The sequence below is a fragment of the Cydia fagiglandana genome, chromosome 5 (assembly GCF_963556715.1).
Source record: "Cydia fagiglandana chromosome 5, ilCydFagi1.1, whole genome shotgun sequence".
Classification (NCBI taxonomy): Eukaryota; Metazoa; Arthropoda; class Insecta; order Lepidoptera; family Tortricidae; genus Cydia; species Cydia fagiglandana.
Genome location: NC_085936.1, coordinates 10,763,660 through 10,787,680, shown reverse-complemented (window position 1 = coordinate 10,787,680; position 24,021 = coordinate 10,763,660). Strand labels below are relative to the sequence as shown.

Below are 24,021 nucleotides of genomic sequence, written 5' to 3'. Positions count from 1 at the left end.
ACATCCAGAAATCCATGGCCATTGTCTTTTTGTCTTTATGTCCGAAAACAAAAATTCTCATTACTTTAAGCCAACCCGTTAATCAATATTTAAGGCCAAAGCGATATGTATCCCTCCTCCGCTTAATCATCAGATAGAAAACTGGAATTCACAGGAAATTTCGTCAAATTGGTATTGATATTTTGCAATAGCATGGATTCACTTTCATCGCTGATATAATGAAGACATAAAACATACATTTTTACCTCTACTGGGTCAATTTGACTTTATTTCAAATATACGTCATTGCAGTGAATACGGCCCATATTTGACTACTGGTATAATCAATAATTACTATAGAAGTGAATGCCTGAGAGAACTTTTTATTCACCTAAAATAATAACTTTAAATAAAAAAGAATAACTAATAAGTAATAAAGCTAAATTTGTCATTTTAAATCCAAATAATCCTTAAACAAAGTTGGTGCTATATACAGGATAAACATTTTTCATACAAAAGTTCATTGACCTTGCGGAGGCACTTACTCCCTTTTGATAGTAAAGTCGTTATAATAACTTCTTACCTTAAACCCTAAAGGCAACTTTTTGTCACTATTAGAAAACCAAAATCCAAAAAAAAATAATTTCGCTCCACCCTAATCATCAGACTACATCAATGAAAGAACCGCAAGCATAATTGCCGTGAGGCGATATAATCTATTTCGATTGAACACATCCTACCGGATTAATAAATGTTAATCAAGTTAATCGAGAATATAACGCATCATGAAATACACAAAGGACTACATAACCACCGATCAAATAAGACGTTGTAGCTATTACCAAATCTGCAATATAAGCTAGGGATTAGGATGAATTAGAATTCCAATTATTCTAAAGCGTTGTCTAATTATAAATTCAATTTTGCTAAGTACCGTCATATCTGAGAATAGATTTGCATCTGTAGGTACCCGTCTATTTGTACACTGTTGATACAGCCCCCATCAATTTAGAGTCATGAATTAATTTAACTACAATGAAGATTGCATACGTGAGTTTGCTGTCATAAACGAAGGTCTGGTACTTAATGTAGTTGAATACAAGCTGTACGTACATGTTAAAGTAAAATAATTAAGATTAAATAACAAAATAAATGTGCATTATATTTACTTGTTTTAGGTGTGCATTTCACAAGCAATTTCCTACGTGTTTTTGCGAATAAACATGTAATTAAAATATTGTACTACCAAGCTTGACTTGAGGGCTTTAGAGTCCCGCCCACTAAAAAGTCCACGGCGACTTAATGCAAGTACGATTTAAACAAAATGACTGATTTACTTACTGAAACCAAACTCAAGGATTCTACTTAATCAACTCTGCGGAAACAACAGCAATTAAAATAAAGATTACCTTTGGTTTTAAGAGATCTACTTAAGTCTCGATACCAAAACTTTACTTACTTTCATTAGTATAATTGGAAAACAAGCAAAGTTTGTCTTCTAACAATAACAAATTAACCTGCAGATGTTGAACACAAACAAACGAGAAATACTCTCTAAAGATTCCGTGCAGCAATGCGAACGAAGCTCAACTTTTAACTGGACAACCAGTCACAGAGATGGCGGGGACAGATTGACTACATTGATTTTTTAAAACCAAAAAATCAACCTCACAGCCGTAGTATTTAGGCAACTGCACCTCCTCCTCGTGTCCGTACTTTCGTGATAGTAACGGCGCTTAGACCTCTGGACAAATTAACTCAACTTCCCTTAATTAACGGCGCTGAATGCTGAATATTAGAGTGGCGACGGCAACTTTGTATAGAATGTCAGTTTGCTAACTTGTTTTATTTATCCATGACCGCGTCAAAGCTTGAAATACGTTGACGCAGATGCGTATTTACTAGGGGCAAAGGTGGGCTTGGGTGGAGAGGAGTGCCCTATTTATCAAAAGCTTGTAACTTGTAATACAAGTGGAAGTCCCTTTTTGACAGCTTTTGTTAGAAAGAGACTTCCACTTGTATTACAAGTTGCAAGCTTTTGATAAACAGGGCACTTGTCTCGCGAGCAGTTTTGGGCGGCAAATCTTTTTAATAGTATGGCCAGGGCGCCACTGCTGTATGCCGTTTATGCAACAACACATGTGGCGTAATCGCAACCCGCTGTAGACACGCTACGCATAATATATGTCCTGCGTCAAGTTCCAGTATTAGCCCTCTAGAATTCAATCAGCAGTATTTAGTTTATGTATGGTATCCAGTCTTTGAGATAGGTAATTGATCTCCTACCAAATACACTAGTCAGTTCCAATAGGCCCACCTATCTTTCAATTTCGCTCAATATTAACGAAACGATAGACAGAAGCCGATGGAGCGAAATAAAAAAAAATCACTAACGTATATTTCATATTTTGTCCGCTATGTCCGTGTCGATATGTTAGACCTTCACTGAACTTTTTTATCCTTTTTCCATTTTAATACTTTTAACAGATACACCTGCGTCCATCATAGATAGTCAAAGGTTCCTCTCTATGGAAACTCACACACAAAGCGACCCTTTTCATTGCTCTTAAGTGAATCTACAGAAGCAAAAGCTACATGAACTATGTACCTACATAACAACTACCAAATCTAACAAATCCTTTGTAATGTAACTAGACATTCAGTTAAATTTATTCATGAGTAATACGACATTCAAGCATAGTGATCAAGCTGTTCTAAACGACGTTGTGCCTTTTCTATTGTTCAATAAGAGGCAGGAATTCCTTCGCTTTCACCGACCGAGCCGAGTTATGAAGCCTCAAGATAAACGCAGCCGACAAGGCACTCCTTGCGCTCGTTAAGACTTCAACATATCTATACCTACAGCCAACAATAGTGCTGACGCTTCCTCCACATCGGTTAGGAGCGCTGTCAGTTTCGTAGATCGCATTTATCTTATGCCTGTCTACCAGACCACAGCATGCTCAGATAATGTATGATTTAAGTCTTGTTTAAACGCTCCCCTACCTCCCCGTCTTTTTAAAGCTAAAGTCTACTCGTACCGTTACGTCTTTGCTTTGATCATACTATTTATCCAAGGCTAGGAGAAAATTTCCAATCAAAACTCAATCTTAGTCATACTAGAAACTTACAGGCGAAGTTTATAAGTTAGTACTAAGATACGACAGCGTAGGATACAGTTACGGCCACGGTTTTAATGTGTTGCAAGTTTAATTCAAAGCAAGGGTCCGCACACCCGCATATCGAGCCATCGTAATTGCAGCCTTAGTTTCCTCAATACTACTAGTTTCACCAAGTCTTACCGTTAGCCTACAACGGGCAGGCCTGAGCTACCCAGTTACCTACGCAACTTAATCACTTCGCACTTATATCAGATTAAACACCGTTATCAAATAAACTCACTACCTAGATTTTATGGTTATGCCCAACGAGTAAAATGGTTATCTCTAATTTTGTGACGAATGTAAAGTGTATTTCGCACGCTGTTATCAAATTTAGAGCTTTAAATTACGTTTTGAAGCTGCCTAACTTTATTCGAGTGTTAAAATAAATTAGATACAGTAAGTTTGTATTATAAAATCGCAAAGCACAGCAGACACTATACTATACATCACCGTAAAGGTCACATTACATCATACAATCACGCTAAGTGACTCATAAGAGTCATAAGAATTATTTACATAGCTCCTTCTGCTTGCATAAAATATGATCAATTTAACATTATTTATGAACATTATTTTAATCATATTGCAATTTTAGGTCCACATAGAAACTTTTAAGATTTTTCCACTACTTTAGAATCGTACCCGTACGGCGTAAAAGATCAAAGTTTTTCTTTGACGACTGCAAACAGCCTGGCTAGACTGGCTTCACCATGTCGAACCTTCAAAAGTTGTTTGTTCTTTTATTTTTATTCGACGAACACAGAACGGGAGTGCAAGCTAGTAAATATGACGTTCAAGTACCTATGTATCTTGTACTAGTTCATTATATCTTCTTGTCGCGACTTTTGGTTTTAATGATTGGTAGCCTAAAAGCAATCGCGTCCAAGCGTGCATTAACGCCAAAATATAGGTATGAAATTGAAATCGAACGTGTCTTCTGCAAATGTAAATGAATCTACCTCGTTTTCTTTCATTTACCGTCACGTCTGGTTATATTGTGTCAATCCATCGCGCGAATCAGAATCAAGCCCAATGTCACGAGATGTGAACAACTTAATGATGGGGCATTAAGCCTTTTGTCATGTCGGTAGATGTGGTCCTATTAAGTTGGCTCTAAACTTGGCACGCATCAGCTGAGAGATTTGGAGCATTACAATCTGGGTCAGTTGTTTAGTAAGGCGCTTGATGCTGTGCAGAGACAATAGTAACTTGTACTATTACTACGTGGGAGGTAATGAGATGTAAACGTAATTGTTTATTTAATCGTTAGTTCATAATAAGGAGTAAGTAAAAAAAAAGTTTATTTCAATAGAACTTGCTAACTATGTAAACAAACCGCCATATTGAAATTGTCTCTGAATGATCAATTTACTAGTGATGGGCAAGACTCCTACTTACTACTTTACTAATGTCATAGTTTTTTTTTTGTTGTTGTCAAATTGTCAAAAAATTGTCAAGTTTTTAAGTGGGCATCGATTATGTCAAAGACGATTACTAAATTCGTTGTTTATGCCGGAAAAAATATTTATGCACACAATGCACGGCCCACGCAAGATTTTGAGGTTCGTCAATAAATGAGCACTAATTCAACAATCTCAACAACAACGAACAACTAAATAATAAGACATACTTAACTTCTCTGAAAAGTACCGTTAGTTACTAAATTATTTTAGTATCGATTGTTTTTATTGGACAAGACAATGTGGTCTTTGTATAGGCGGAGTCAATTGAGCGTCAAAGAGCCTTGAAGGCTACTTAATGAGTGAAAGGTGACTCCATCATATGCACTGCTAGCTTGAGTCACTGATGCCTTTAATGCGATATTATATGATCAATCTACTATTAGACACAAATTGACACGAACTTAATGAAGCCACACGAATGTGGCGTTCTCACGCAATATAAACAATTTTTGTCTACCTCTTATTCTTTTAACTTGTAAATAACTAAAGCATTATTAATCCGAAAAACAGGTTTTTCTTGAGATATATATGTTTGCACCAATTGCTATATTTGCCAAAATAGGTAACTGAGGGAGAAAACAATAACAACTAATGTCCAAATGGGAATTGCGTTACGATGTATGTTTTCGCTGGAAGAAAGCCAAAAGAAACTTTCATCCAAAACATTTGTAATTCTAAACAAAACATACCTACTGATAAATGTCAAACCACCAACAAATAGGTATATATTGTTGCTATCGTGACATATCCTTTGACAATCCGACACAAGTGTGGACTAGCCGAAATTGAATCCAATTTAATGCAGTGGGCACGGAACATTGATTCCACTAAATGCGCCGATTCTAACCTAACTAGACGACTGATTCAGACGGAACTACTTTAAAACTTAACCGTTTAAACCGATTTACTAATTTTCTCTTCAGTATCGTAATAAATACACTGTGATAACTTAAATTGATGACTTGTGGAAATTGCCAAAATCAAGGATTCATTGGTAGTACAGTCTAAATACGGATAAATTTTACAGTTCACGTTCAAAAGCGTTTTCTACAGTCTAATTGTTACACATACATCCCAACAAACAATTAGGCGACACTTAGCACTTATTTTATCACCTAAAGACATATAACGGCTGTAGAATAGCTATATACTCTAAGCTTACAGGCTCTGGTGACATCAAGGTCTTTAAGAGGTCCATGTATAGCTTTAAGATCCACAGTAGCCGTTTTGGCCGCTATAATGGATCTTAAGCAGCTAGTGTTATAGCTCAAAGTGAATTCTACCACCTTAACATCTATATGAGTAATATGCAGCTGCAATTTTCACTTAAGGTTCTAAACGGGCGATAAAAACTCTTTTATAGCTCCGTTACTCGCAATCGCTTCTTAACTCTCTTGTCTCACTTACAGTCGAAAAGAGAAGTTATGAGTAACTTTTATAGATCATGTAGTCGCAGACGGGCGTTATTCAATACCTTAGTACATCTTATAGTGTTATTAGAGTCTTACTTACAACCTAAGCCTATAGCGCCATGTTAATATGACCGATGAATCAATAAGCAAAACAAAAACTGTTAATTAGAACGTAAATACTTAATAAAAATCGATACGTTTACTCAATATAGACATAATGTTAGTGTTGTTGTATTTAAAACCGGACTTCACGTATCTTGTGTAATTTTGCGAAAATTAAATACGGTGGACCACAATTTAAAAAATATTATATTCAGATAAATATGCAAAGGATCAGAGGCCCTTTAAAATTTTGTTAGTAATACATATAGTTATTGACAGTGTAATTAATTTCGCCATCATAAATCCGCAGATAACACCGGCATCAGTGAACTAAAATAATTATTTGCTTTTATTTATCCGCCATTACATTTCACTTCAAGCTGCCACAGTGCAAGCTTACAAATAATAATACAAAATGGAAACATGTGCAACCAAAGCAGGCAGCGCTAAGGAAAAAATGTGCAATTACCTTCTTGAGTGTTACAAATATTGACTTTAAATGCTAATATACCATCTAAAGCTGAAAGTATCATCTATATAGCTCTATACTAGTACTCAAACAGTTAGTAGTCGCTTATTTGACACCCTTTTAAATCCTAAGTTGTTAATCAACGCTATTACAGCACTACTTTAGCGCTCTTCTACTACAACAGTTTGTAGTCACCTATATGCAACCCATATAGCTCCTAAAGAATTAATTAACACTATTGTAGCTCCACTATACCGCTCTTATGTCTCTTTTTTTATCCGCTAACCCTACTGTAGCACTGTTATAAATCTTATGGTGATAAAATTTGTGCCCAATCCGGGGTTAAAACGGGGTTATAGCCGGCTATAACTCCTATTTTTAGAGTACTAACAACACCTAAAGAGTAAATAGGCGCTTATATAAATCTCTTCTAACCCTTAAATTTAGCGCCTAATGTTAGTTGGGATATATAGTCGTTTTCGATGACGGCGACCCCAAACGTTGTCTAGCGTGAGCCCTAATGTGGCTGGCCAAGCCGAACTTGCTCTTGAATGCTCTAATTGCACGCGTGACCACCGCTTGGCTAAAGCTGTTCTCTACTCTAAGTTGGCGGTGGGTAAGCGGAAGCACGGTGTACATACATAGAGAGATATACGAGCCCCGATGCATATGTTTTCGTCAGGTGACCCCATTTTTTGAGGTTCTCGCGTTTGTTCTAAACTAATGTTTTTGTTTAATAATTACTAATATTTAATGCTTATACTAATGTAATTTAATTTTATATGGTAATACTCTGCAATAACTAAATCTAAATACAAGAAATACCGTTTGTACTGAAAGAAAAAAAATAATGATTTTATATTTTTTTTTTTGACGGGTAGGATTACAACATATGTGAAAAGGGCTATTACCAGGGAAAACAATAGGGCTCTGCCAATGTACTGGCAATTTTGTTTCGAGCCCATGCATGCAGCAGTGCTGTAAGAGAGGACAATATGATTTGGACAACGTTTTTGAAAAGTCCTTTTTTTCAGCAATAAAAGTCTTATGCAATTTTATTATACGATCAAAATAAACTACATTAAACATTGCTATTATGGTTCCCATTACTGGATCATTATATGTTCATGTGTAAAATTTATTAAAATAAACAAAATTGCCTCGCGGAACTAGACGAAAACATATGCATATACGATATGTAGGTACATATGAGCTATTTGAGAATGGTAGATACTTTTGACGCGTAGTCTGTCCCGCTTATTTTGATGATTACTGTAGGTACTTACATAAGATGTGTAGTTATCCTTGAATTCTTAGAATTAGGAGTCACGTATAAAGGGTATTAGTGTTGATGTAGCGTGACCGGAGGTCACAACCTCCTAGCTGTTACCTACTATGACATGTCTCTTTACCGACCACAGGCTACTTCAGTAAACCTAGTTTTAGTATTCGTTTTATGTTTATTTGACGTCTATTACATCTACAAAATAGATAAACCAACCAGGTCTTTATTCGTTATAAAACTAGTAATAAAATATTGTGTACCTATAAAACCGAGTAGGTAAGTGGGTTAAAGTTTTCATATCAATTTATGACGCTCGAAAAAGAGTTCAGTCGTATTCTATGTTATTAACACTTAATGTTATTACTAAATAGTTAGATGATAATTCAAAGACACGAAGCGCAATAAATACGTTACATTTTATCGTTAAACTGACTTAACTTTTAATAGTCACAATACACCACATTATACTTTCTTATTCAACATTTAACAACTAAACCATGATGAGAAAAACAAACAACAAACAATCGATTAATTGGAAAAATTCTGCATGCGGCGGAAAGTTAATCTTAGACCGAGTTGAATTCAAAACCTTTCCATTTCTGTTCAAAACGGTAAAACTTACGTAACACATCATCAAAAACGCTTAACTACTGGCATGCAAATGCCCGTTTTAATTTTTCAAAAGCTATCTTATATGTGACTTTATCAGAATTGGCCACAACAAGCGGTAACTCAATCTCCGGTAAACTAACGTATCCGTGGATCCTTTGCAAGGCTGTAGGTTGCACGAGGGCACTCCACACAATTGAACTGCAGAGACCGTGTCGGTTGGACATCGAAACTCGACCTATGCGCCGATACGTCGACAGTTATACGAGAGCTCTTCCGTGACGCGACATGGGAATAGAATGCAGTAGCGATCAAGGGAAATGTTACATGTAAGTAATATAATACAAGTGATTCTTGGATATATTATTTTGAATCGATGATGGAGAGGTTTTTACAGATCCTAATATTCTATTCTTATTTAAACATCAGGCGTCTTCTACGAGCTGCAATTATAGACTTCTTGTTTCAACGTCGAAAAGATTTGTGTACTTCAGAGTTTTCCTGATATTTTAGACACAAAGTTGGCAAATGTATTAGGGGCTGGTAATATACATAATTACCTACTGTTCCGAGTTATATGACATTGTTTAACAAATAAACAAACAGATAAGAGTTATAATTTTCCATGCTCATTGCAACACAAATTGAATAAGTTAACAAATTAAGTATAACAGTAAAAACGTCAGCTTAATTTGTATTAATTAACTGGCCATTATGGCATTGGCATTTATTTGGAGGAAAATGAGTAATTAATTTGAGTAGTCGTGAACGAGCATTTCGATTCGATTAAATCGAAAATTAAGCTGAGTAGATAGCACATTTCGCGGTCAACCGCAAGTGCTAAAGGTACGATTAACAGGTACGGTTCGAGTTGACAAAGGAATGTCTTAAATTAGATACAGTCACGGTAGAAATATACACACATTTGGAACTTACTGCCGTATTCGAACTTCAAGATATTCACAAGAGACGACACGTACTAGATACATTCTAGATACGTTATAGTTCAGATATCAACTAGTTCTCTTTTGCAGCGCAATTCGGACAACCAATGTCACTTTTACGTTAGATAGAGTAAGATATCTATTAGATGTGAATTGAATCTCTGAGTAATATCCTGTGGAAATCGTTCAAGATTATCTCCAGAATGTGCAAATGTCAAATTTGACAAGTGAGATCTTAAACATATCGTTATCGTATCTTGGTGATGTGATGTCTTAAAGATATCTAATAGATGTCTATTTCAAAATCCGAATCGGGCCTTTAAAACAAAGTAAAACAAATCCAAACCCGTTTACTGTACAGTACAAGTGGTATATAGATTTATCTAGAATTTGGGTTTGGGTTTTGGGTTAGAATTTGAGTTTTGGTTTTCGGTTGCGGAGGTTGCGGATGAAAGTCCTGCCGGAAGCGTAAATTCCATTTTTTCCTTTAATATAAAATTTGGGTTTAATCTATCAAAATCTAGTATATGTAGCTTAGGCAATTAATCTTATTAGACTTCGGCCGGTAATTTTACACCTATATTTGTAACACTGACGAAAAGTCAAAAGATATAATACAAGAAATGACACGAACCTTCATACACTTTCTATAATTTGTCTTGTAAAAATAATTAAAGTAGGTAGGTACCTACTTGTATGACGGGAGCTCGCGACTCAAACGGATCCCTCCTCGTAATATGAAATATAAATTAACTTAGTGAACATCTGCTCGTTTGTCTAAATTTTTTTTTTTTTTTTTTTATTATGCATGGGTTTACTCATGGCCACAGACTAGCCGAGGCGTAGACGTGGCCTACGATGGAGCGAGCTCGCCCAGAAGGTGCCTGTTCACTCTTGATTTGAAGGTTGCCGGGTTATAAGAGCACGGAAATATAGACGCCGGCAAGGAATTCCATTCCCTGGCAGTGCGCATAAGGAAAGTAGAAGCAAAGCGCTTAGTGCGAATTGGCGGAATATCTACCAAGTAAGGATGGAAACCGGCCGTGCGTCTAAAAGTCCGATGGTAGAATGGGGACGGTGGAATGAGCTCGTGTAGCTCTTGGGCACACTCCCCGAAGTGCAACCTGTAGAATACCGACAGGCTGGCGACTTTCCGCCAAATAAATCTTACCTATTTTATATAAAGGCTGCAGACATCATGCAAAATATTTTTAACATATGCGTCACCTATATTTATTAAATTGTTACTGGCTCACAATAAATAGTGAATGCAATAAATGAATGCCTGAATTGAAAAAAATAATGCTTATATTTAACGCCCAAATACGGTAGGCCGAGAGCCTTGTATTCTGTAGTCAATATTTACTGACTGTTATTCTCAATGTCAACATACGATTATACATACGATTGATAGCCGAAAGGCATTGTAAACTTTAATTGAAATACACTCCTTTAAAAACGAGAGATATATTTTATTGAACGCGTCATCATGTTACATAAAAATTGGAGTACCAAGACGAACTTGTAATTAAAATAAAAATCTGTTTTAGTATGATGTATACGTATATAATATGTATGTATGTACATAATTTTAAATGTCGGTTGAAAAATATGCAAGCATAAACCAAGTTTCTAAATACTACATAGCACCTCGCTTACTGCAATATGTGAAACAAAAATCAAATTAAATTTGATATAAATATCAATTTGAAAAAAAAACGGTAATAATCAATAGGTTTTAAAAAACCCCATAAAGGTTTTTGACAATATTTTTTTTACTTAAGTCAATCTTTCGAAAATAATCGCTTCGGGCGTCCAAAAAAATGTGTGTGTCCCTGAGATTATATTAATTGCGCGAATGTCCTTCTGATTTTAACTACAGTCGTTTAGTTGTAATAAGTACCTACTACTAGTAATGAACGTACTAACGTTTTATAATCATCAGAATATTTAAATCTAAATAACATAAATCGAGTACACGGCAATAACATAAGTGGGTCGGGCATTGCATCGGGTTGCACCGGCGGCGGCAGTGGTGCGTGCATCCATCGTCTTCGATCGGTCGCTAAACCCATCACGCTCTATTTACGATATTTGCTTTTATAACGCGAACGCGCGGACGTGTGAATGATAATGTCGGGTTTCTGTTGGGATTGCTTCTGTGCTGCTTTTTTTTTTTAAGGTCGCTTTTTAACAACAAAGGTCATTAGCGACCACAAGATAATTACAATTTTTGATATATATCGATTAATTTTATAAATCTAAGTACATACATGTAAATATCCGTCATTTAAACAATCATTTAAGGTCTTAGGCAACTTACAGATTTCTTTTTCTTTCTTATATGCTAAACACTCAATTAAAATATGGTTCACAGTCAACTCCAAACCGCATTTATCACATTTATTTCTTTCAGTCTTAGTAATAAGATTCTGTGCTGTTTTGTCTTAGCGTCCGTTTGAAAACTTTGAACCAACTTTACTATACACTAGCCAAAATGCCAATCGTTTGCGCCGTAGACGATGTAGCAACGCTAATGTCTCTCTGTCGCAATTGTGTAGGTAGGTATATGGAAAAGCGAAAGAAAGACAGTACCGTTTCGTTCGCTACTCTAGGCCATCTGTAGTGTGATTGTCGCAATTAACGCAGTATTTTATTCCGATTGAGGTAGCTATAGGTAGGACACGGGCTATAGGGTACGGACACTATACTGTCATTATGAATATTATCACAAAATAACTACATGCAACATACCTACACCCTCAGACATACTGAATATTTTGATTTTTATTACTTAGGTACCTACGGCGGTTGCTCTGTGCTCTTTACCTGATCCGGATACCGGATTTCTCATTTCAATATCAATTTTTCTCATTGAATATAGGGCAAACGTTTTAAATTCCGCACGTGGTCACTAAATCGCCTCTGCCATGATTAGGGTTAAATTCTAACAAAATCGTTAATCCCATATAGGGTCGCATGCTGACTACAACTGAACCCGATTTAAATGCGTTAATATGAAGTCCTAATGTTGTTAATAATTAGGCTATAAAGTTAGCCTTTATAGCCTGATTATTAACAATATTAACTAACTAATATTAATGTTGCACCGAAAAACATTTATGTATTTATTTTATAATCAATTCTTATATTATCATAATCATATCACTTAATACTTATGTGTAAGTATATTTTAGTAATCTACTCGTACATAATCCAGTCGGTTGGGCAATAAGCAATTGTATAAAATCTGATAGCAAAATAACATCCATAACCTATAAATGTTTCATGCAGATTTAGAAACTCATAAAATATAGATTAAAAGTAAAATGATTGTAACATCAAATAACTATTCGTACAAAATAAAAGTCTAGATTTAGCGAAACGTTTTTACCTACTTGTCTGGCTGATCAACAATGTAAGCCGGTGTAATCTGTAGTTCACATTCGATTTACCCATCGGCCTGATAAATTGGGATGTGGTTACGCAGGCCCAAAGCGTAAATTTTTCGTGAAATTGATTTTCGGATAGTAACACTAGTAAACAACGATTTAACGTGCGAAAACAACGAAGATTACATTAGTGGATATATTGGCAAATAAATTTCAAGCTCCATCGTGGTTTATTTTAGATTTTCTACAAACTTCGAAATTTCAATACGGCTTCAAGTTTTCATAGACATAGAGGAGTATTGCAAAATGCGGATGAAACCAAATACAACGTAAACACAATTTTGTATGAAAACTGCACATCGATTCTTCTTCATTCCGTTTATTTACGACAGTGAAAGATAATAGATAACGCGGCATGCTAACCCGCCAGTTTTTTTCAAACATTTTTCAAGCTCGCCTCTCACGGGTTCGCTGACAAGCTTGTTGTTTATTTTTATAATGGGAAAACGAACGCGGATAGAAAAGTGACTGTCACAACAATTTGCTGGTAGTTCCCACACTTTTTTATTTACTTAGTGACATTTCTCTTGAAATATAAAAAATACATATTTTACATATTCCAAGGTCCGCCCATTTCTACAGCAACTGAGACAAAATTATAGACAAAGTTCTACCTAGTTCGATTTAGGGAAATTTGATCTGCTTAAACTACTACTCATATAAGCAGCAGGCTGTAGATTTTTTATCCATGGTAGTATAAGACCGATAGACAAGTATTTTACATATAACATGTGTTCACAAGTAGTGCATACCATACGTGCGATGTCTTCAGCAATCGGGAACATTAACACGAAATAGCTTTTAAAATGTAACAGCCTCACTTCACAAAGCAAACTAAAATCTTTTTGTATTTATTTTCAGGATGGGAGCTAAAAGGATTACACTGTTACAAATTTTTCAACATCAGGCATTCCTGGGAGAAAGCGGCAGACTTATGTCGAAGGTTAGTAAAATTATATTTTGTACCCACAAAAGTGTTGTGCATTATTTTTAGTGCTGAACATATTTACACTGATAGTACGTGGATTACCTACATTTATAAATTAGTGACTTATATATATATAACCATTAGTAAAATGAAACAATTCATCTTTGATCATTTGCAATCATTAAAGGTACCTAAAAACACAAATTGTTACAAAATACTTAAGTACATCTTGGTTAATATATCGATCGTCAATATCGTCGTAGAACTCTATTCGTGACAAGATAATGAGATTCCACTACGCAAATTTACAGGTACGGCAGCGAACTTATGGTCGTAGACACCTACACGGAAAACAACATGACAGCGAGCATGGTGCCGGCTAGCCCCAGCAACAACCACTACTGGCTGGGACTTGCGACGGTCGATGACCTCAGGACGAACACCCTGGAGTCTGCTGCTGGCACTCTCGTCTCTCAGTATGCAGGGTTCTGGGATCTAAGGCAGCCTAATCCTAAAGATGGAGAATGCGTTGACGTCCATGTCACGGCTGACAGCCAATCCTGGGAACTTACAACATGTGAAAGTCTTCTTCCTTTCATGTGCAGAGCTAATGCCTGCCCTTCTGGTGAGTTTACAATTAATTGAATGAATAAATTTTTCGTATGTTTGTGGGATACTAAAGTCGAGTATTCCAACCTCAGTCGTAGGTATATACAATATATGTACAGCAAAAATAACGTTAATCAAAAATGCCAAAAAGGAAACTAAAAATGTGTGCAGGATCCTAAATAAACACAGACAAAAGGTTAAGCTTTGGTTAATAAAGCGGAACCAATCTTTATTTAAGTAAACAATGCGATTCTCAAAACAATTGTGTTGCGTTTCAGGAACCTTCCATTGTTCCAACGGAAAATGCATTAATGCAGCCTTCAAATGTGACAAGCAAGATGATTGTGGTGATGCTTCCGATGAAATGGACTGTGCTGCCGAATGTCATTTCTACATGGCCAGCAGCGGAGATGTATTAGAGAGTCCAAACTATCCCCATAAATATCCTGCTTTCAGCGATTGTAAGTGGACCTTGGAAGGGCCACAAGGTCAAAACATCCATCTGCAGTTCCAGGAATTCGAAACTGAAAAAACCTTCGACACAGTTCAAATCTTAGTCGGCGGAAGAACAGAAGATAAATCAGTAAATCTAGCAACATTATCAGGGAAACAAGACATATCGAACAAACTATTTGTTTCCGCTTCCAACTTTATGATAATTAAATTCAGCACAGACGGCTCTGTAGAAAGAAAAGGCTTCCGTGCCTCTTGGAAGACTGAGTCATCGAATTGTGGTGGTATTCTTAGGGCCACTCCACAAGGTCAAGTATTGACATCGCCTGGCTATCCGACTGGTTACCCTGGAGGCTTAGAATGTATGTACATTATTGAAGCACAAGCCGGAAGAATAATTTCATTGGAAATAGAAGATTTAGAGCTAGGTATGAATAGAGATTACATTGTTGTTAAGGATGGAAACACTCCCTCTAGTCCCGTACTTGCTAGGTTAACCGGACCTGGTGAGGAAAATCAGAAAGTAGTTGTATCAACTACAAATCACCTCTACATGTACTTCCGTACAAGCCTAGGTGATTCTAAAAAAGGCTTCAATATGAGATACTCTCAAGGCTGCAAAGCAACTGTCATCGCAGCTAACGGCACACTTACGTCGCCTGCATACGGACTTGGCAATTATCCGAACAATCAAGAATGTTTATTTAGGATAAAGAACCCGAATGGTGGCCCGCTTTCCCTGAAATTTGATGAGTTCAACATTCATCCGTCTGATGTTGTACAAGTTTTTGACGGAGCAAGCACTAGTGGTTTGAGATTACATTCGGATAATGGCTTCATTGTCAAACCAAGGATTACATTAACTGCGTCCAGCGGAGAAATGTTAATACGGTTCGTGTCTGATGCTTTGCATAATGGACCCGGGTGGAAGGCGACATTCTCAGCAGGTATGTTACTACTACAGCTTCTTCTTTATTTTTTTCACTGAAATAATCGAAATTCTTATTAACGCTTTGCTTTTACTTATTTCAGATTGCCCACCACTGAAGTCCGGCATTGGTGCTTTAGCATCAAACAGAGATACCGCCTTTGGAACAGTCGTGACCTTCTCGTGTCCGATTGGTCAAGAGTTCGCTACTGGAAAGTCTCGAATCACTACAAAGTGTCTTGATGGAGGAAAATGGTCGACTACATACATTCCTGGTTGCCAAGGTAAACAATATTTTTGAACATGTCTTACTTATTCTTAACAAAGACAATGTTTTTAGTTTCTTACAAACATTAACCCCAATGTTTTAATTTTACAGAGGTTTATTGCGGCCCAGTCCCACAAATTGATAATGGTTTCTCAATCGGCTCAACCAATGTTACCTATCGTGGTGTTGCAACTTACCAGTGCTATGCCGGATTTGCTTTCCCCACTGGACAGCCAATTGAAAGGATATCTTGCTTGTCTGATGGCAGATGGGAAAGGACACCAACCTGTCTCGGTAAATACAATTTGAAATGTAATATACTAATTTATTTATTAATTACTCACGAATTCTAATGGAGTATTTTCCTTTTTCTAGCCTCTCAATGCGTGGCCCTACCAGATGTTTCTCACGCAAATGTGACCATTCTCAACGGTGGTGGCCGCAGCTACGGTACTATTGTCCGTTACGAGTGCGAGCCAGGGTACGTCCGATCAGGTCAACCCGTGCTTCTTTGTATGAGCAACGGAACATGGTCCGGTGACGTGCCTACTTGCTCAAAGGCTCTGTGCCCGAAGTTCCCCGAAATCAAAAACGGTTTCATTGTTGACCAAACGAGGGTTTACATGTACGGCGATGAAGCTCGTGTACAATGTTTCAAAGGTAATTTTACCTACTGAACCATCAAATCCATAACAAATAATTTCCAACCATGAGCAAGTTAAATATTGTTGCAATAAATATTTTCAGGATATAAACTTACTGGACCTAGCGTACTAAAATGCGGACCAAATCAAGAATTCGATGCGCCGCCAACATGTGATGACATCAATGAATGCCTGATCAGCCAATGTGATGCAGCTTCTACGGATTGTAAGAACACTCAAGGTGGATTCTATTGCCCTTGTCGCCCAGGATTTGCTCCAAGCATGGACTGCAGGCCTGTTGGGGATTTGGGTCTAATCAATGGCGCTGTGCCTGATGAATCAATAACAACTTCTACTCCAGAACCTGGCTATCACAAAGGGGTAAGTTTAACCGTAAATAAATTCTTCCTGTTATAGAACATAAGGATCGCGCAAAGTGGAGGAAAGCAAGTAGTAAAACGGACCCTGGCAAAGGCCGGGATTACGCTAGGTACATAGTTAGAAGATAGAACATAAGTAACATGCAAATTTTAAATTTTGTTTCATAGACATTCCCAATCAATTCACGGCAATAATGATGAGTTTGCGAGACGTGATACAAAAGGGCTGTAGCAAACCATTATTAATTCAATATCAACTTAATAATTCAATGTTATGCAAAAACTTCAATAATTATAAGATCTGTGCATTTTTAATAACTGTTGTTTTTAATTTTAGATGGTTCGCTTGAATAATGGAGGAGGATGGTGCGGTAACAACTTGGAAGCAGGAGCCAACTGGGTCTTGATTGATTTAAGAGCACCAACAATCATTAGAGGATTCAGGACCATGAGCGTCATGCGAGCCGACGGCAACATTGCGTTCACCTCAGCTATAAGAATACAGTACACGAACGATTTAACGGATGTTTTCAAAGACTACACAAATCCCGATGGCACCGCTGTAGAATTCCGCATTTTGGAACCAACCCTATCAGTCCTGAATTTACCAATGCCGATAGAAGCACAATACGTCAAATTCAAAATTCAAGACTACGTTGGCGCCCCTTGCTTAAAACTGGAAGTTATGGGTTGTGCACGACTGGACTGTGGTGACATTAACGAATGTAGTGAAAATAACGGAGGATGCGAGCAGAAATGTATTAACACGTAAGTATTACTCTCTCCTAACAAGCAATACCTATGCCACTTCACGCATATTTATTAGTACTACTAGTAAAAACTAATTCAAGCCTGCGGCTTTCAACGGTATTTTAGTTAGGTCTTTACCCACCCACTACTGAATATAAGCTATCAAATATACGTAAACTTACTGACTCTTTTTTTTCAGACCTGGAAACTACTCTTGCGCCTGTAACATTGGTTACGAACTATACGCCTCGAACGGAACTGCTGGATTCAGTATCGAGAAATCTGAAACTGGAGAACGTGATGGTGACACCTATCAACGAAACAAATCCTGTGTCCCGGTTATGTGCCCGCCGCAGACCGCTCCTGAGAATGGAAAACTTCTTTCTACAAAATCCGCATATCATTTTGGTGACATTGTTCAGTTCCAATGTGATTTCGGATACGTAATGTCTGGGTTCTCATCACTTCTCTGCACATCCAGTGGTACATGGAACGGAACGGCTCCAGAGTGTCAATGTAAGCTAAATACCAAGTATTACCTACAAATGATTCAAATGAAATACCTATTCATCTTGTTTGCTATTGAGCAAAGCATTTAAACTACAATTATGTTTGTTTTACAGATGCACGCTGTGTAACTCTTTCTGATGATAAGAATGATGGGCTAAAGGTTATCAGAGATGATCCCGAAAGTGTTCTTCTGCCTTATAGAGACAACGTAACAATCACTTGCACTTCGCCTGGACGTCAACTAAGAAACACGATCACGTCATCGTTTAGACAGTGTGTTTATGATCCCAAACCGGTACGAGTTTAATTTTAAACTGTTGAATTATAAACATCTAAAAAAATATTGAGGACATATTTCAACAGTGTAATCATATATGCTTCCTTTACAGGGTCTACCGGAATATTGGCTGTCTGGAGCTCAACCACAATGCCCAAGAAAAGACTGCGGTGTCCCAATGCCTACACCTGGCGCAGAGTATGGCCAATATCTTGACACAAGATACCAAAGTTCTTTCTTCTTCGGATGCCAAAATACGTTTAAACTGGCTGGACAAACAAGCAAACATGACAACGTAGTCAGGTGCCAAGCTAATGGCATTTGGGACTTCGGCGATTTAAGATGCGAAGGACCTGTCTGCGAAGACCCAGGCAGACCTGCTGATGGCTTCCAAATTGCGAGAAGTTATGAACAAGGCTCAGAAGTATTGTTTGGCTGCTCCCGACCAGGATACATTTTAATTAACCCTAGACCTATTACCTGCATCCGCGAACCAGAATGCAAAGTCATCAGGCCACTCGGATTAGCATCAGGCAGAATACCCGACTCGGCTATCAATGCTACATCAGAACGACCTAACTATGAGGCTAGAAATGTCAGGCTCAACTCAGTAACCGGTTGGTGTGGAAAACAAGAAGCATTTACATATGTTAGCGTTGACCTGGGTAAAGTTTACAGAGTTAAGGCTATTCTTGTCAAGGGTGTTGTAACTTCAGATATTGTAGGCCGCCCTACTGAGATCCGCTTCTTCTATAAACAAGCCGAAAACGAAAATTACGTCGTGTACTTCCCGAATTTCAACCTTACTATGAGAGATCCAGGAAACTACGGAGAATTGGCGATGATTACGTTGCCTAAATATGTACAAGCTAGATTTGTTATTTTGGGTATTATCAGCTTTATGGACAACGCTTGTCTGAAGTTTGAGCTTATGGGTTGCGACGACAATACCGCAGAGCCATTGTTGGGTTACGATTACGGATATTCTCCTTGTGTTGGTAAGTTGACATTAATTTAATAATGACATTTATTTAACATTATTTTTCACGTTCAGTAATATGCCTTCTCTCCAAAGTATATGCTTTCGTTTGATCTGCAATGCAAGTGTTTATTATTGTTTGTTTTTCTTTCAGATAACGAGCCCCCAGTTTTCCAAAACTGTCCTCAGCAGCCAATAGTTGTTCAAACAGATGTAAACGGAGGACTCTTGCCTGTCAACTTTACTGAACCAACCGCAATTGATAACTCTGGTGCTATTGCTCGATTAGAAGTCACTCCACAACACTTCAAAACACCCATTCAAGTATTCCACAACATGGTAGTGCGTTATGTCGCTTTCGACTTTGATGGCAATGTCGCAATATGCGAAGTAAACATTACAGTGCCAGACTATACGCCACCAAAACTAAGTTGCCCGCAGAGCTACGTTATTGAATTAGTAGATAAACAAGACAGTTATGCCGTCAATTTCAATGAAACTAGGAAAAGGATTAATGCTTCAGATGCATCTGGTGAAGTTTTCTTGAAGTTTATTCCAGATAGAGCCGTCATTCCAATTCGTGGCTATGAAAATGTCACTGTTGTGGCCTCAGACAAGTATGGAAACAAGGCCCAATGTCATTTCCAGGTATAAAACATTGATTAATTGAATTTATATGAATATTCCTATGATAGTGATGTCTGTTTGATGTTTTTAAGCCGATTTTTAAAATTTGTAGGTGTCTGTCCAAGCTACACCCTGTGTAGATTGGGAACTGACTCCTCCAGCCAATGGTGCACTTAACTGCCTTCCTGGAGACCGAGGAATTCAGTGCATTGCCACTTGCAGTCCTGGCTTCCGATTTACTGATGGAGAACCTGTAAAGACCTTTGTCTGTGAGACCAAACGTCAATGGGCCCCAACAGCTGTCGTACCAGATTGTGTGTCGGAAAGTAAGTTTAACAGGATTGACTGCGTTTGTGCCAATGAGCAAATTTTTCATCATGTCAAAGAGGGTAAATAAATAAATATTTGAATGACTACTTTTTTTCAGATACCCAACAAGCGGCTTATCATGTTGTAGCCAGCGTGCAGTATCGAGCTCTCGGTGCAGTATCTAACGCATGCCTGCCACAATACAAGGATCTACTTGCACAATATGATAACATTCTAAATGAAAGACTTAGCCAACGTTGCTCAGCTGTTAACGTTAATATCAACGTTACATTCGTAAAAGCTATGCCAAGCCTGCTTGATGAGAATGTAGTGAAAATGGACTTCGTTCTCGCCATCATCCCAGCAATCAGACAAACACAGCTGTACGATTTATGTGGCTCTACATTAAATTTGATATTCGATTTATCTGTGCCATATGCTAGTGCCTTAATTGAACCAGTACTTAATGTGTCGTCTATCGGAAATCAATGTCCGCCACTGCGCGCAATCAGAAGTTCTATTTCGAGAGGATTCACTTGTAGTGTTGGTGAAGTACTAAATATGGATACTAATGACGTTCCAAGATGCTGTAAGTAACAAAATCTTAAATTTTAATAATCTTATCATCAGTTGTAGAAATGTATTTATAACTAGAATATTTTATTACAGTACATTGCCCTGCTGGAACCTTCGCTGGTGAAAAACAGAAATCTTGCACAATGTGCCCACGGGGATACTTCCAGAATCAAGCCCGCCAAGGCTCATGCCTCAAATGCCCGCAAGGAACTTTCACAAGAGAAGAGGGTTCAAAGGAAGTTACTGATTGTATACCCGTGTGCGGATATGGTACATACTCGCCAACAGGTCTAGTGCCGTGTCTGGAATGTCCAAGAAATAGCTACACCTCAGAGCCCCCACCAGGTGGATTCAAAGACTGTCAAGCTTGCCCCGTAAATACGTTCACCTACCAGCCCGCTGCGCCAGGAAGAGATAGATGTAGAGCGAAATGTGCTCCCGGAACTTACTCTCCAACAGGACTAGCGCCATGTTCTCAGTGCCCAAGGAATTTCTATCAAAACTTGGTAGGACAGACATCTTGCATGGAATGCCCGACTAACATGAAGACTGTAGGAACTGGAACTACTGGACTAGAGGAATGTTTACCAGTCGAATGTTCTAACAGCGCTTGTCAACACGGCGGCCTCTGTGTACCTAAAGGCCATGGTGTCCAATGCTACTGCCCAGCTGGCTTTTCGGGACGCAGGTGCGAAATTGATATAGACGAGTGCGCGAGTCAACCTTGTTACAATGGAGGAACATGCACAGACCTACCCCAAGGCTATAGATGTTCTTGCCCTCCTGGTTATGGCGGTATCAATTGCCAAGAAGAAAAGTCCGATTGCAGAAACGACACTTGTCCAGAACGAGCTATGTGCAAGGACGAACCTGGATTTGACAACTATACCTGTTTATGTAGATCTGGGTATACTGGCATTGACTGTGACATTACGGTACGTCATACTACTATTTATTTATTGTCTGTATTTTAGAGAAATACATTGTATTTTATTTATTGTTTGTATTTTTTCTTTATTTTTTATGATATCATTATTTTTTCTTGAATCTTCTCCTAATCATTTTGTATTTCAGATTGATCCTTGCTCGGCCAATGGAAATCCTTGCAGTAACGGCGCATCGTGCATAGCACTTCAACAGGGCCGATTCAAATGCGAATGCTTGCCAGGCTGGGAAGGTCAGCTCTGCGAAACAAACACTGATGACTGCATTGAAAAGCCTTGTCTCCTTGGTGCTCCTTGTACAGACTTAGTGAACGACTTCAGCTGTGCCTGCCCGCCAGGCTTCACTGGAAAACGCTGTCATGAAAAAATAGATCTTTGCTCGAATGAGCCATGCAAACACGGCATTTGTGTCGACAAACTCTTTGTCCATCAATGCATTTGTGATCCAGGCTGGAGCGGCCCATCATGTGACATTAATATCAACGAATGCGTCATTTCCCCTTGTGAGAACGGTGGCCAATGTATTGATGGCATTGACGACTTCACTTGCAACTGCGAAGCCGGTTATACCGGAAAGAGATGTCAACACACGATTGACGATTGCGCGTCTGACCCTTGTCAGAACGGTGCCACATGCGTCGACCAATTAGAAGGATTCGTATGCAAATGTCGACCCGGATTTATTGGCTTGCAATGTGAAACGGCTATCGATGAATGCTTGAACGAACCTTGCAACCCGATCGGCACAGAACGTTGCATTGATTTAGATAATAAGTACCAGTGTATGTGCAATGAAGGATTTACTGGAGAGACGTGTGAAACCAACATTGATGATTGCGCATCGGATCCCTGCTTCAATGGCGGTACATGCCAAGATGAAATTGGAAGCTATAAGTGCACATGTCACCCCGGATGGACTGGACATCGTTGCGAACATGACATTGGAAACTGCGTCAACAGACCTTGTCAAAACAATGCCAACTGTATTGATCTTTTCCAAGACTATTTCTGCGTGTAAGTTATATTTTCTTTCCTCCTTCTAATTTTTTCTGCTTCAACGTGTCATTTTATGCTTTAATAATTTTTAATAGTTAGGGAGGCGAGGTAGCTAAATGGCGTAATTCAACGGCGCCGTCGAGACCTATCAAAATCGAAAGATAAAATAATTTCGAAAAGAAAAGCTCGTATGGCAAAAACCATTTTAGCGGTGGGTTTGGCGTGTACGGTTTTTCAAAAATGTTAAAAAAAACAGTTACTTGGGCATTCTCGAGCGCGTCAGATATTCATACTACGTATGCCCCGAGTGCCTCTGATAACAACGGTATACTAATCTGCCGGTTTGCGTGGTGGGGGTAGGCATATAAAGTAATCAAAAATGCAAAAAAAAAAAAAATACTCGAGCGCGTCAGATTTTCGGAAGGGGTGTTAAGTAGGCCCCAAGGAAGCTTCCTTTAAAAAAACTGACGATTTCGGCGTGACGATAAGTTACGATGAATTTTTCAAAATGCAAAAAAAAAAAGTTTTTTTGAAATACTCGAGCGCGTCAGATTTTCATAGGGGAGGTTTATCTCGGTATCCTGAAAGCATATTTTTTTAATCTGACAAAAATGTTAGTGGGTTCTCTTAATCTGACCGATTTTATGATGCTTCAAGTCAAAAAGTTTTAACTTTGGACAAAAATGTAAAGAGACCTTTTTTGTGTAAAATAAAATTACCTTTTTTGTTTATTTAAACTTTTTTTTTGTAAAATGTATCGTTCGCGACTTATATGCCGCAACGCGTTCTTAGGAAGACGAAATGGCTCCTCCACACTTCCGGTCATGCGGAAACCGGCAGATTTTGTATTATTAGTAAGTTTTAGATTATATTCTTCAAAATAAAAAATAAAAATCGCGCTCGAGAATGCCGGATTAACGTTTTTTTTTTACAAGTTCGCGACCCTATAACTCGGCGGCGTCAA

The 24,021-nt window shown here is 38.0% G+C and overlaps 1 protein-coding gene across 1 annotated transcript in view; it reads left to right on the top strand.

Moving 5' to 3' along the window:
* Positions 1–24,021, top strand: part of LOC134664457 (uncharacterized) — a 119,018-nt gene that overhangs the window by 80,425 nt on the left and 14,572 nt on the right. Inside the window, exons 4-19 of the mRNA XM_063521117.1 lie at positions 13,741–13,822; positions 14,119–14,432; positions 14,695–15,816; positions 15,902–16,081; positions 16,177–16,359; positions 16,441–16,725; positions 16,813–17,090; positions 17,427–17,857; positions 18,039–18,355; positions 18,463–18,644; positions 18,739–19,624; positions 19,760–20,253; positions 20,345–20,558; positions 20,660–21,130; positions 21,211–22,052; positions 22,192–23,075. Of these exons, the coding sequence (XP_063377187.1) occupies positions 13,741–13,822; positions 14,119–14,432; positions 14,695–15,816; positions 15,902–16,081; positions 16,177–16,359; positions 16,441–16,725; positions 16,813–17,090; positions 17,427–17,857; positions 18,039–18,355; positions 18,463–18,644; positions 18,739–19,624; positions 19,760–20,253; positions 20,345–20,558; positions 20,660–21,130; positions 21,211–22,052; positions 22,192–23,075 (7,165 nt within the window). The remainder of the gene's footprint in view (positions 1–13,740; positions 13,823–14,118; positions 14,433–14,694; positions 15,817–15,901; positions 16,082–16,176; positions 16,360–16,440; positions 16,726–16,812; positions 17,091–17,426; positions 17,858–18,038; positions 18,356–18,462; positions 18,645–18,738; positions 19,625–19,759; positions 20,254–20,344; positions 20,559–20,659; positions 21,131–21,210; positions 22,053–22,191; positions 23,076–24,021) is intronic.